This window comes from Hyla sarda, chromosome 4 (genome assembly GCF_029499605.1).
Source record: "Hyla sarda isolate aHylSar1 chromosome 4, aHylSar1.hap1, whole genome shotgun sequence".
In the NCBI taxonomy this organism is placed as follows: Eukaryota; Metazoa; Chordata; class Amphibia; order Anura; family Hylidae; genus Hyla; species Hyla sarda.
This window is the reverse complement of record NC_079192.1, coordinates 391,482,373-391,497,224: the sequence shown is the minus strand read 5'-3', so window position 1 is coordinate 391,497,224 and position 14,852 is coordinate 391,482,373. Positions and strand designations below refer to the sequence as shown.

Here is a 14,852-nt window from a genome sequence, read left to right as displayed (position 1 = left end):
ACATAAACTCATGTGAATTTCTGGGGCTGTCGCTTGGCATCACAGACTTTCAACTCACTCCAAAGGTTTTCTATAGGGTTGAGATCTGGAGACTGGCTAGGCCACTCCAGGACCTTGAAATGCTTCTTACGAAGCCACTCCTTGGTTGCCCAGGCAGTGTGTTTGGGATCATTGTCATGCTGAAAGACCCAGCCATGTTTCATCTTCAATGCCCTTGCTGATGGAAGGAGGTTTTCACTCAAAATCTCACGATAAATGGCCCCATTAATTCTTTCCTTTACACAGATCAGTCGTCCTGGTCACTTAGCAGAAGATCAGCCCCAAAGCATGATGTTTCTAACCCCATGATTCACAGTAGGTATAGTGTTCTTTGGATGCAACTCAGCATTCTTTCTCCTCCAAACACTACGAGTTGAGTTTTTACCAAAAAGTTCTACTTTGGTTTCATCTGACCATATAACATTCTCCCAATACTCTTCAGGTTCATCCAAATGCTTTCTAGCAAACTTCAGATGGGCCTGGACATGTACTGGCTTAAGCAGTGGGAAACATCTGGCACTGCATGATTTGATTCCCTGGCGGCGTAGTGTGTTACTGATGGTAGCCTTTGTTACTTTGGTCCCAGTTCATTGCAGGTCATTTACTAGGTCCCCCCGTGTGGTTCTGGGATTTTTTCTCACCGTTCTTGTTATCATTTTGACACCACTGGGTGATATCTTGCGTGGAGCCCCAGATCGAGGGAGATTATCAGTGGTGTTATATGTCTTCCATTTTCTAATAATTGCTCCCACAGTTGATTTCTTTACACCAAGCTGCTTTCTTATTGCATATTCAGTCTTCCCAGTCTGGTGCAGGTCTACAATTTTGTTTCTGGTGTCCTTCGACAGCTCTTTGGTCTTGGCCATAGTGGAGTTTGGAGTGTGACTGTTTGAGGTTGGGGACAGGTGTATTTTATACTGATAAGAAGTTCAAACAGGTGCCATTAATACAGGTAACGAGTGGAGGACAGAGGAGACTCTTAAAGAAGAAGTTACAGGTCTGTGAGAGCCAGAAATCTTGCTTGTTTGTAGGTGACCAAATACTTATTTTCCACCATAATTTGCAAATAAATTCTTAAAAAATCAGACAATGTGATTTTATGGATTTTTTTTCTCATTATGTCTCTCATAGTTGAGGTATACCTATGATGAAAATTACAGGCCTCTCACCTTTTTAAGTGGGAGAACTTGCACAATTGGTGGGTGACTAAACACTTTTTTGCCCCACTGTAAGTATTGTGGTTGCAATAGTTTATTGTTTATTTTATTATAACTGAGCACCCTTTCTTTCTCTGTTCCAATGAATCAGTTCTTCTGTGATAATATACTGTATATTTACTCCATTTTGAAGAATAATAGCTTTCAGTACTTGTCTAAAATATGTATACGTGTGCTTGACAAATAGAAATGATCACAGGGCATTTTTGATTTTGTCACTTTTTGTAGAAAATAAATATGTTTCATGGTTTCCTATGTTACCATGATTACTTGTGTGCAACAAGATTTTTTTTTAAAACAAGGAAAATACATTGACTTTCATTTATTATTTGTGTATTATTGAGACTTTTGTTCATTCTTTGGTGTAGTTGTAGTCTTTAGTTATGGCCTGAATTACAAAAAGTCACAATGCTTTTAATAAATTTGTTGCAATGTAAAAAAAAAAAGGCTTTGGTTTTCTGTAGCAGACTTGCTTTTGTAAGTATGCAAGGAAGGGGAGTCATTATGAGACAAATTGAAGGCCATCCCAACACACGTGCCAAAAAATGACTAGCTTAGAATAAAACATAATATCCCAATACTCAGTCAGGAGGATATATTGAAAATGTGTCTATGTGTGGCCATCCAGTGGTTGTGGTGTTAGCCTCAGTTGGTTGAGGGTTTTGCTACTATGTTGTTATATTGTATTCAATGTTAATAATTTAAACTTGGAATCCTTAACTGAGTGCAAGAAAAGGTAAGAATGGGCACGTCAGTATTAAGAGCAGACAGATTTTACTCAGCTGCATACCCTATCCATCGTGGAAAATGCAATTCTTGTGTGAACAGGGGTAACATAGCCTGACAGAAATGCATAGACTGTTAAAACGTATTTTGCAAGTTAATGTACCCATACACCTTTAAGAGCTGACTGCCGAACCTTCACTCACTCAATATCTAGTTTTCCTGAATCTCCCGTACACATGTATGCTTTGCTATGTTTTCAATAGAAAGAGAGGTATAGTGCTGTTTTCACATGCTGGAATGTCCGGACAGAAAATCTCTGTGCAGACCGTCCGGAGATTCCAGGAGGCAGCATAATATGCTGGCGCTAGGACAGCACCGTAATATGCCATCTCATAGGCTGCTATGCATTCCGTGTGGTGTCCGCAGAAAGAATGAACAGGATACTGCATGGTTCATTCTATCTGCGGACATGAAAAACTGTATTTCCATGCTGGAAACATCTGGCACGGAAATTCTGCCATGTGCACACCGCAGCAGAATCCCATTTAATTCAATGGGACTATGCTACAGCGGAATCTCCGTGCCAAATTCCAATGCAGAATTTGGCACAGAAATTCCGACGTGTGAATGAGGCCTAAAGGTCCCCTTACACTTTTGTGAAAAGTTTGCTGACTCCACCAACTGTCTGACAGCCGCATTTCTATGTTCTCCTCATTCACAATAGATAAAGGATTGTTTCAGCCAAATTTTCTTTTGCAGGGAGTAAATGGGAAATAGCTGTCAGCTGAACAAATGTTCATCCAAAAGCTATTGAAAGTGAATGCGCACCTTTAAAGGTGTACTCCACCCCTGGACATCTTATATCCTATCCAAAAGATAGGGTATAAGAAGTCTCATCAGTCCCTGGGAAAGTGGGGTCTCATGAAAGAGAATTCAACTGATCAAAACTTTTGGCATGTCTGTGTTAAAGTTTTTATAAATGGCAGTAACACGCTAAGTCAGAGCCAGACATGCTTCTAGGGAAAATAAACACACTTTTTACTTCCATAATTTGTTGGGGAAGTTTGTAAAGATTCATATACTTAAGAATTTCCTAAAACTATCTTCTAGAGATCACCAAATGTATGTAAAAATGGGATTTAACCCTTTTGTAAATGCCATACGTCTATATACATCAGTGGTAACAAAGGAAAATATGGAGCAAGCTCAGAAGCTGAGTACCAAACTTACACAGTGGGTGCCAGCTGCCAACTGCAGTAGATGCCCGTGGCTAATGACTGACATCAACATTAATGTTGATGTTAGTCATTTAACCATTTAAATGCCACAATCAATGACAATTGAGGCATTTAAATAACTAAATAACAGGTGCCTCACATGACGGGGGTCCGATCAATTACTATAGCAGCCAGACCCTTTTACTAGGCCAAAATCCAAATTAATTATTTTTGGTCTCATGATATATAATATATATATATTTTTTTATGTATTTATTTTTAACAAAAAGCTACCAAAATGCCCTGTCTTAATCAAAATGGTACTGATAAGAACTATAAATCATGACACACAAAATAAACCCTCACACAGCCCCCAGACAGAAACATTTTAAAGTTATAGGGGTCAAAATGGGGCAATTTTAAGAATAAAAAAATAGTAAAATAAAATAAAAGCTATATAAAGTGGCTAACTTTGTCATTCTACTGACCCACAGATTTACCCTTACTTTTTATGGCATAAAAACAAAACACCAAAATCAGCAAAATAGCTTTTTTCCTTTTTTTTTCAGTTTAACCCCTTAAGGACCAATACAAATAAACCTGTACGCCCCTGAAAGACCAGGCCTGTTTTTTCAAATCGGGGATGTCTGTCTTTATTAGAGAATAACTCTGGTAACCTTTTGCCAATAGTGTTGCTAGCGAATATTCGCAATGCGAATTTTATTCACGAATATCGCATATTCACAAATTCGCAAATATTCGCGAATATAGCACTATATATTCGTAATTACGAATATTCTTTTTTTTCCCCACAGTACACATCACAGTGATCCTCCCTCTCTGCTTCCAGCTTGTGTGGTGTAAAGAAGGCTCTAATACTACTGTGTGAGACTGGCGTGCGAATTTTCGCATATGCAAATTTTTGCTTATTCGAATTATGTATATACTAATTTGTCGAATATGCTAATTTTTGACAAACGCAATTATTACGAATATGCAAATTTAGCGAATATATGATGAATATTCGTCCATATATTCGCAAAATATCGCAAATTCGAATATGGCCTATGCCGCTCAACACTATTTGCCAATCACAATAATTCTGACATTGTTTTTTTTTGTCACAAGTTGTCCTTTATGTACATAGTAAAAGTAAGCTGATATCATTTGTAGTTTTTTTTTTACAATGCCAAAAATCATAATTTTTTTTTTAAATTACGATTTTTTTGCTATTTTAACACTAATAGGTTGCATATATTTATACTTACTGACCAAATAGTTTATGAAACTTATACTTTCAGATGTCTACTTTATTTTGACAGCATTTTTTGTTTTGAATTAACATTTAAAATTAGTTAGAAGCCTAACAATTTAACTTGAAATTTTGAAAATTTGAAAAGTACATATTTTTTTTTATGTGCTATGCAAGGTTTGCAGAAATTTGAAGGTTGTAGAACATAGGCACAACCCCCCCCCCCAAATGACCCCATTTTAAAAACTAGACCCCTCAAGATATTCGCTAGGGGTTACAGTGAGCATTTTAACACCATAGTTTTTTGGCAGGAATTATTGCAAAGTCAGAGTTAAAAATTCAAAATTAGCATTTTTTCACAAAGGCATCATTTGTGGGGCATATTTTTTGTGCATTACTTCTGTTATTGCAAGAAATGCACCCTATATTTTATTAAGCTGCTCGGCCCGTGTTTGGAAATACCCCCACTTAGGCCATATTTGGTTCCTTGGCCGCGTGGTAGGACCCAGAAGGAGAGGAGCGCCATTTGGCTTTCAGGGCATCATTTTAGGCCGAATGGATTATAGGCCGCACTTCATGCCTGCAAAGGGTTTTAGCTGCCAGACCATATAGAACCCCCACAAGTGACCCAATTTTGGAAGCTACACCCCCTAAAGTATTCATCTAGATGAAAATGAGTACTTTGAGTCATTTTTGTGTGGCTGGAATGGATACAAAGTCAGTGGAAACATTTTAATTTTCTTTTTTTTCCCCACAAATGCATCATTTGTGGGACATATTTTTTGTACATTGCATCTGAAAAGTAGAAAATGCACCCCATAATTTATTATGCTGTTCGTCCCGTGTTTGGAAATACCCCTGCTTAGACCATATTTGGTTGCATGGCCACATGGTGGGACCCAAAAGGAGAGGAGCACCATTTGGCTTTCAGGATATCATTATTCAAATTATGGGCCGCACTTCATCTTGCAAAGCATTCTAGCTGTCAGAACAATACTGCACCCCCAGAAGTGACCCCATTTTCAAAACTATGCCCCCTGAAGTATTCACCTAGGGCAAAAGTGAATACGTTGAGCCCTTATTGTGTGGCTAGAATTATTTCAAAGTCAGTGGAAAAAATAGCAATTAGCTTTTTTTCCAAAAATTCTTTATTTGTGGGACATCATTTTTGTAAGCCGCTTTTGAAATGGAGGAAATGCACCCATATTTTATCTCCGAGTATGTCCCGGGCTGGGCAGTACCCCTACTTAGGCCATATCTGGTTGCCTGACCGCCTGGTAGGACCAAGAAGGAGAGGAGCCCCCTTTGGCTTTCTGGGCATCATTATATGAATAGTCCCCATTCATACTGCATTTCTGCAGTATAGGTGTCCGTTGTCATGTCAAAAAAGGGATGCCAATGTATACTGTAGCAGTTTCATTCAGAAATGAATGGAGCTGCTACAGTATACCTCAGCATCACTCTTTTTGACTTGATGCTGACGGATACCTCTAACACTGCTGAAACGCAGTATGAGCTGGACCCAGTGTAGGGTCACATAGAGCACATCCACAGCATATTTCACACCGTGGATGCCCCCCGGCAGTCACAAGGGCAAGATCACTCCTGTGGCTTGGTAGCTCAATGTGTCCGCTTATGACTGCCGGTGGGAAATCCGCCACTATGAGTGGACACACAAAGCTACCAAGCCGCAGCAGGGAACTCATTATTGTGACTGTTGGCAGGCATCCGCAGCACGTAATATGCTGCGAATGTGCACCGTGTGATCCTACACATTATACATTTTTATTTTTCATTATATTTATTTAATAAATGTATTTATTTTTTATTTTTTTTACACTTTTTACACTATTTTTTATACTTATTGTTTTTACACTTTTACTTATTTTACATTTTTTTCACTTTTTTTAATGCCTCTGACACGTCCTGACAGGCAATAACCGGGGCAGACCTGGCGGTCCTTGTAAAGACCCCCGGCTGCCCAGGCAACCAGCAGCACCCCGCGATCGTTGCGGGGTGCTACAGGAGAGAGACAGAGGGAGCCCCCACCCTCTGTCAAAAAACTCCTTACAGGTGCCGGAACGGCCGCCAGCCTGGACATCTATACTCGTCCATGGTCGTTATCGGGTTAACCACACAAGTAATTTTTTTTTAATGTTTCACCATATGTTTAATGTTAAAATAAAAGGTGCCCTCATATGGCTCTGGTGATGAAAAATAGCTTTTTGAAGGTGAGGGAAAGAAAAATAAGAAAAATTAAGAAATCACAAAAAATACACGTAAACCTCTTAATTATGTAGATATACGCATGGTGTGCTTAAAGACTTCAGAAACTACATCATTTTAAAGTGAATCATTACCAGGATAAACTGTCAGGATACTGTATATAGCAGGATTTCTTAACCACCATAATAAAAAATACATGTTGTGCCAGAAATTGCTGCAGTTCCTAAAGTAGACTCTAAGCGCCACTATCCACCTGCAAATTCTAGCTCAGAATGCATAGCTCCTGATTTTTACTACAATGCAATAAAACATACTAGAAGGCAAGGCACAGAAAGCAATTCCACAATTTCCTCATTCTCCAACATTTTGGATAATTTTTTTACCAAAAGGCAGAAAACTGGGAATGTTTTTGCATTCATAAATCATCTAACCTAGATTTTCTAGGGAGAGCAAAGCAGCAAACCAGTGATTTATCAGCTAAAATGAAGAAGAAGAATGTCAATGGAGGCAAAAGGACAATGAAATTGCAGGTATCATTATTCCTTATTTCTTTTGTATCAGACCTCATCTGTGCACAGCTACATTATTCCATACCAGAAGAAATGAAACAGGGATCTACTGTAGGAAACATAGCAAAAGACCTAGGGCTTACTACAAAGGAATTAGCATTCAGAAAATTCCATGTTGTCACAAGAGGCAAAGTACAGTATTTTAATGTTAATTTAGAATCTGGGGACTTGTATGTCACAGAAAGAATAGACAGAGAAAGAATCTGTGATCTAAAACAAAGTTGTTTAATAAGCTTTGAAGCTGTGATTGAAAATCCATTACATTTATATTCAATTAAAGTTGAAATTCAAGATGTCAATGATAATTCACCAAGTTTTTCAAAGAATATTTTTGATGTGGTTATTAGTGAGTCGGCTTTACCTGGAGTACATCTAGCATTGGGACATGCGCATGATCTTGATATTGGTACAAATTCTGTTCAGGATTATACTATCAACACAAATGAATTCTTCTCACTGGGAAAAAAGATGAGCAAAGACAGAATTACATTTCCAGAGCTGATTCTAGAGAAAAATATTGACAGAGAGAAGCAAAATATGTATGAATTAATTTTAAAAGCCTTGGATGGAGGACAACCTCCTAACACAGGAACTGCTGTTATAAAGATTAAAGTGCACGATGTGAACGACAACTTTCCTAAATTTAGTAGAAATACATTTGAAGTTAGCTTGAATGAAAATGTTCCTGTTGGTTTTCTGGTTCTTCAGCTGAATGCGACAGATGAAGATGAAGGCTCGAATGCACAAATTACATATTCATTTCGGGACATTCCTGAAATGATGTATTCAGTCTTTAGTATCGATCCAGAAAATGGAAGAATTACAGTCATCGGAAATGTAGACTATGAGTTGAGGGAAAAATATGAATTAACTGTAGAGGCCAAAGATGGCGGAGGCCTTGAAACTCACTGCAAAATATTAATCCGTATTATTGATATGAATGACAACGCCCCTGAAGTAACAATGACGTCACTACAGGATAGGATTCCTGAGGACTGCCCACCTGATACAATAATAGCGTTGATCAATGTTCAGGATTTAGACAGTGAACAGAACGGAGAGGTTGTGTGTAAAATCTCTGAAGACTTACCCTTCCATCTCATACCATCATCGACCAATTACTATAAATTAGTGACTACAACTTATATTGATAGAGAAGCAATGCAATTCTATAACATCACAATTAGAGCTATAGATAATGGATCTCCTCAACTTTCCTCCAACAAAACAATTCATTTGACCATTTTGGATGTAAATGACAATTCTCCTCTTTTTGAAAAACCCAATTACGTTGTTTATGTGCAAGAAAATAATATTCACGGGATGTCAATACATAGCATCTTTGCATCAGATTATGATATTAATGAAAATGCTAAAATTACCTACTCTGTTCTAAGTAATAATATTGAAAACATTCCAGTCACATCCTATGTTTCCATCAACTCAATGACTGGGGTTCTCTATGCCCAGAGATCATTTGACTATGAACAGTTGCGGGAATTTCAGTTCCAGGTGATGGCTAAAGACAGTGGATCTCCTCCTCTAAGCAGTAATGTCACAGTGAGGATATGTATCATTGATAAGAATGATAATGCTCCTAAGATCCTCTACCCATCAGCAGACACTGAGGGATCAGCATTATTTGAGTTTATTCCTTACTCTGCTGAGAAAGGTTATATTGTCACCAAAGTGATTGCAGTGGACGCTGACTCTGGACATAATGCCTGGCTCTCCTATCACTTACTACAGGTCCTGGATCGATCTTTATTCACTATCAGCCAATATACTGGAGAAATCAAGATTGATAGAGACCTTCCAGATATAGAGTCTTTAAGACAAAAAGTTGTGATTCTGGTGAAGGACAATGGAGTCCCAGCTCTCTCATCTACAGTTACTTTGAGCTTTGTTGTTGCGGAAAACTTTCAACAGGTTATCCCAGAGATAAAACCAAAACCAAGCAATTCCAAAGCTACATCCAATTTAACATTTTATTTACTAGTCTGCATTGCTCTGATTTCTCTTTTTTTCATAGTTACATTAATATTTATAACTTTTTATAAGTGTAGAAAATCAAGGACCCCGCCAACTTTTGCAGCATATAGCAGAAATGTATATCCTCAGTTCACCCTGGGATGTCCTTCTGAGATCAGTGATACAAGTTTACCTTTCCCATTCTCATATGATGTGTGTGTGACCCTGGACTCAAAGCAGAATGAAATGGCTTATCTAAAACCAGTGCAGAACGTTCCTACAGAGAATCTAATAGACACTGATGATTCAGCCAGAGAAAATGTTTGCCAAAAAGATACTTTATTACCTATTTGCAATATACCAGAGGTAAGGGAATTTTGGAAAACTACAGTTATTTATGCATTGTTGCTGTTTGAGAAAAACAAAACATAGAAATGATGAAATCTTTGCTGGTTTGACAATTTTGTGTTTGTTATTAAAATTTAGTACCTTTGGTGGATGATGTCTTAACCTGGGAAAGACAATATTCAGCTTGGTGTGTGATATAATGGTAGCTTTTATTGGGTGTAGTAAAAATCACAGCGGAACACAGTAGCAGCAAAGCCGGATGTGTTTCTGACATCACAGGATATGTACTTAATCATGGATATCTACTCATGATTAGGGCATATTGTGATGTGAGAAACGTGTCCAGCTTTGCTGCTGCTGGGTGTTCCATTGCAATAGTTATTAAAATTTTCTACATTGTACTGTTTACACTGTTGACTAATGTAGATTGGGGGGGGGGGGGGGGGTGTTTGGGTGAGAGGCTGAAAGCCAAATATAAGCTTGTTTCAAACTAGTGAGTAAAATTGAGGCATGAACTGCGGGAATGAAAGAGAGAAAGTATGGCACTGAGACACTAAGCAGGGGATGTCTCTAGACAGTGGAGAGGAGCAGGGAATACTAGAGAAAATTCCTGCCACATTTTTATCATCTTTTTCATTTAATAGTGAGATGCCTTACAACTGGCTTTTTATCCTATTTACTATTTTGATGGAAGAAAAATAATGTAATGGTTATTTATGTATTTAGTGTCAAAAGGAGAAATTTATTGAATAATTAAAAACAATACAAAACAATCAAACAATAGGCAATGCAATGCCAATAAGGTATTTATGTATTTATATGTGTATGTGTGGGGTTTGACATGACTTAAAGCATGTTAGCTCGATCACTTTGGTATTTTTTAATGTTTCTGATATTGATCACTCAGTTTAATTTATCTTATTTTTTTAATAGTTAAGAGTTTAATAGTTTACGCATGTTGGGATATTCAAATGTTTTTTTTTTTTTTACAATATTTAATGAAATAAAATTTAAAATGGGAAAAGGGTAAAGCTTTTATTAGGGAAGGGGCTTATTCATATTTATTAAATTTTTTGACATTTTATTCACTATTTTTCACTCATAATCTTTAGATTGCATACACGGAACACTGCTGCTCCATAGAACAGCATTGATCAGAGTTATTGGCGCTTCATTACTAGTGATGAGTGGCATTGCCCATATTTGAATTTGCGATATTTCATGAATATATAGATGAATATTCGCCCTATATTCACGAATTTAGCGTATTCATTATATTCGCATATTCGTGTATTGGAGGAAGAAAACAGTGAGGGGGTGGGCAACTTTACTATTGGTTACTAGGGATGTTGTTGATAACCTCTGACAAGTGTATTTGCATCATTCTAATTGGCCCACAAGTGAAAAGAAGGAATATGCAAATATTCACACATGTGAATATACGAAAATTCACATATGCGAATATGTGCATATTCGAAAAAAGTGAATATTCGCAATTTCGAATATATAGCGAATATATTCGCAATATTCGCGAATTTGCAATATTTTGTCACCGTGGTCGGCCCACTGAGCTAGCGACAGGCGCTGCCACCTGCAGTGTATGTGTATACATATGTGTGCATGGGGTATACAGTAGTGTGTGTGTATGTGTGTCAACTATATAGTGATGTGTGTGACCTGCAGTGTATGTTTATGTGTGTGTGTTTCCCTATACAGCAACTTGTTTCTTGGCCTGCACAGCAGTCAGGCATCTCCCACCCATCTGACTGGGAATGACATCACCAAAGGTCCTCTGTTCTCTCATACACAGCCCAAAGTGCAACAGTTTCAATACCACCTGTAAGATCCTCCGCTGATACAGAGGGGGGAACAGGCAGCAGTGAGCTTAGTTGTGATGAGGGGGCCCTATGGACCCCTCTGGTGTAGGGGTCAGGCCTCGGTTGTGAAAGTTATGACCCCTATAGCTATGGCACTGTACAGGAGAAAAACAAGGTGAGGAAGGCATGTTTCTGTGGGCAGATAGGACTGAAGGAGGGGTATGCCATCATATCTTACTTAAAGGGGTTCTCCGGTGCTTAGACATCTTATCCCCTATCCAAAGGATAGGGGATAAGATGCCTGATCGCGGGAGTCCCGCCGCTGGGGACCCCCGTGATCTTGCACGCGGCACCCCGTTTGTAATCAGTCCCTGGAGCGTGTTCGCTCTGGTACTGATTACCGGCGACCACAGGGCCAACAGCATGTGACGTCATGCCTCCAACCCCGTGTGATTTCACGCTCCGCCCCTCAATGCAAGCCTACGGGAGGGGGCATGATAGCTGTCACGCCCCTCCCGTAGGCTTGCATTGAGGGGCAGAGTGTGACATCCCACGGGGGGCGGGGGCGTGACGTCACACGCCGCTGGCCCTGTGGTCGCCGGTAATCAGTCCCGGAGCGAACGCGCTCCAGGGACTGATTACAAATGGGGTTCCGCGTGCAAGATCACGGGGCTCCCCAGCGGTGGGACTCCCGCGATCAGGCATCTTATCCCCTATCTTTTGTATAAGGGATAAGATGTCTAAGCACCGCAGTACCCCTTTAAGTGCAAGAGCTCCTTTCCTTCACGATCTGTGTAGGAGAGTGCTTAAGGACCTGAGTCACATGACCCGAAGGTCCTTAAGCATCACTGCATAAAGGAAGAAGACAGAGGGAAGTAAGGTGTGTGTGTGCATTCACTATTCTGCTGTTATAACATGTGTTATCCTCCTGTCACCTACATAGCTGCGCTTACCAGTCTGTTGTTACATAATGCCTTATTCTCCAGTCCCCTCCAGAGCTGCAGCCACCATTCTGCTGTTACACCATGCCTTACTCTTCAGTCCCCTCCAGAGCTGCAGCCACTATTCTGCTGTTACATCATGTCTTATCCTCCTGTCACCTTCAGAGCTACAGACATTAATCTGCTGTTACACAATGCCTTAATCTTCTTTTCACCTTTAAAGATGAGCCACTGTCCAACTATTACATCATGTCTTATCCTCCTGTCACCTCCAGAGCTGCAGCCACTATTCTGCTGTTACATCATGTTTTATACTTCTGTCACCTCCAGAGCTGCACTTACTATTCTTTCACTGCAGTCACCAACAGACAGCTGCACCGGCAGGAGCAGAGAGTCCGAGGGTGATAGGAGTGTGATTGCTGTAATCACACTCCTATCATCTTTCTCAGGTGGTGTTGGTGGTGGGGGGAGGGGGGGGGCTGTGCTCCCTAGGTGCCACCCTGCTGGGGGGGGGGGGGGGGGGGGGGGCGGGGAGAATGCCATCTCACAATTCACAGATTTGTAACTTAGAGGCTGTAAGTCAAAGTTGTACAGGCTGCAGAAAAGTGATAGGGGTGGGATTAAAGCACCCACAATACTATCACCCTCAGCAGTACAGAAGTGATGAGCAAATCCATTTCAAGTTAATTGGATCTGTTTAAAATTTTACAGAAATTCCCTGCACCTTTACAGCAAGCAGTAATACCCTATGCATTGTTACTTATTGTTTTAAGGAGGTAACTCCTTACAATGACTGAAAATGGGAAAATTAGAAAGAGGGGTGATTTAATATTTTAATATGGGAGATTTTTAAAATAAATTAAAAATATATAAAAAAATATTTTTTATTTTTTTTATTTTCTAGGGGATTTTCCTATGCAATCACTTGATTTTTTATAGAGTTCACTGTTAAACATGTAACCTGTCAGCGATTAAGTTTGAATTAATAGGGATTAAAATATTGATCCTTGATTCCTAAGGGAATGCATTGGGTAAAATAACTTCTTTGTGGGAGGAGGGGAGGATAATTAGTTATACTTTAATAACTTTATTAATATGTGTCTCCTTGTATATATATATATATATATATATATATATATATATATATATATATATATATATATATAATTTCTATTTTTAATTTATTCCTATTTCTTACCCCCCCCCCCCCCACCCCCACATACACACCCTTACAGATATCAATAGAGGGAGGTTAAAATGAACAACTTAAAAAACCCATAAAACAATCAAATGGAATAGTTGGTAACCTGGGTCCTATCATCTAAAATAATAAGAATATTTTCTGTTATAAACTGTAACTGGTTCTTCACAAGTAATTTTATATTTTAACTAATTAAGTGTTTTTGTAATGTATTTGAATTATTTAAATATGATGTAATAAAAAAAAAAAAAAGAAAACTAAGAAAAAACTCCAAAGTTATGTAAACACCATAGCTAGAGGTGTTTTGCTGTGGATAAGTGTCTGATTGCTGGGGGGGGGGCTGTGTCACCCATGGCACACATCGTCGGCCAACATGCTCCTCCATGCATCTCTATGTGAGAGCCAGAGATACAGCTTCTGTGTATCTCTGGCTCTGCCATGGAGATGCATGGAGGAGGCATGTTGACCACAGCACCATGCTTGGGGGGGAGCCGGGCAGGAGATCATGGGGGGTTGCTCGGTCGGATAGAGAAAGGGGATAAGTTATTCACTAATGGAGTACCTCTTCAAGTAACTCCCATTATCTTCTACTGAAGTTAAGCAAATTGTGTGAAACAGGCTATTTAGCTACTTTTCGCTTCCCAACCACCTCTAGCGGCCACATTAAGGATGGAGGGGGCCAGAGACCTGAATGTATTTATATATAAATTTTACATTTTCTACATCTGTGCAGATCAGCTGTAGCTGCATTGTAACAGAGTATTCCAAATGGTTGTTGTCAAATCAAGGACCTAATAGAGCTCAGGACTCCCCTCTTAAAAGACACTAAGTAACAAAAGTTCCCGATCTGGTTGACTAGGTGTGGTCAGGGGTCATGTGATATTAAATCCTATAGTGAGCTCTGCACTGGAGAACGCTAAACCAATGAGTTGTTGGGGTAACTTTCTTTGGAGATGGGTTTGTCCTTTAATCACTAAATTGTCCATAAAAAGGCATAAACCAATTTGTTCTAAGAAAAACACTTTCTACACAATATTCTAGGGATTATTTGCTTCAAAATACTTTTTGGCTACTTAAAGTTTTTTAATATTTGGCAATTTGAAGTTTTGCATTTTTCTAAGAAATATTTAAAGATTATGTCAGTGAAGCAAAATATTTTTGGTGATATTCTGAAGGATTATATGAGATAGCTGCCCACTTCGTTTTTTTTTTAACAACATTGTAACAGACGGCCCTGAAGCAATTGGAACCCACGTGTTCTTGGAAAAAGATCAAATACAGTTTTGGAATCATTTTAGTTTATACAAAACTGTGTAAATACATTCATT

General features: G+C 39.0%; 1 protein-coding gene across 25 annotated transcripts in view; it reads left to right on the top strand.

The window, feature by feature from the left end:
• Nucleotides 1–14,852, top strand: part of LOC130267390 (protocadherin gamma-C5-like) — a 571,493-nt gene that overhangs the window by 238,283 nt on the left and 318,358 nt on the right. Inside the window, exon 1 of one of the 25 annotated variants that reach the window (XM_056517119.1) lies at nucleotides 7,043–9,583. The exons of the other annotated variants lie outside the window; for them this stretch is intronic. Coding sequence (XP_056373094.1) covers nucleotides 7,160–9,583 — 2,424 coding nt within the window. The 5' untranslated portion in view covers nucleotides 7,043–7,159. Of the gene's footprint in view, nucleotides 1–7,042; nucleotides 9,584–14,852 lie in introns of those variants that run through there. 25 annotated transcript variants of the gene reach the window in all.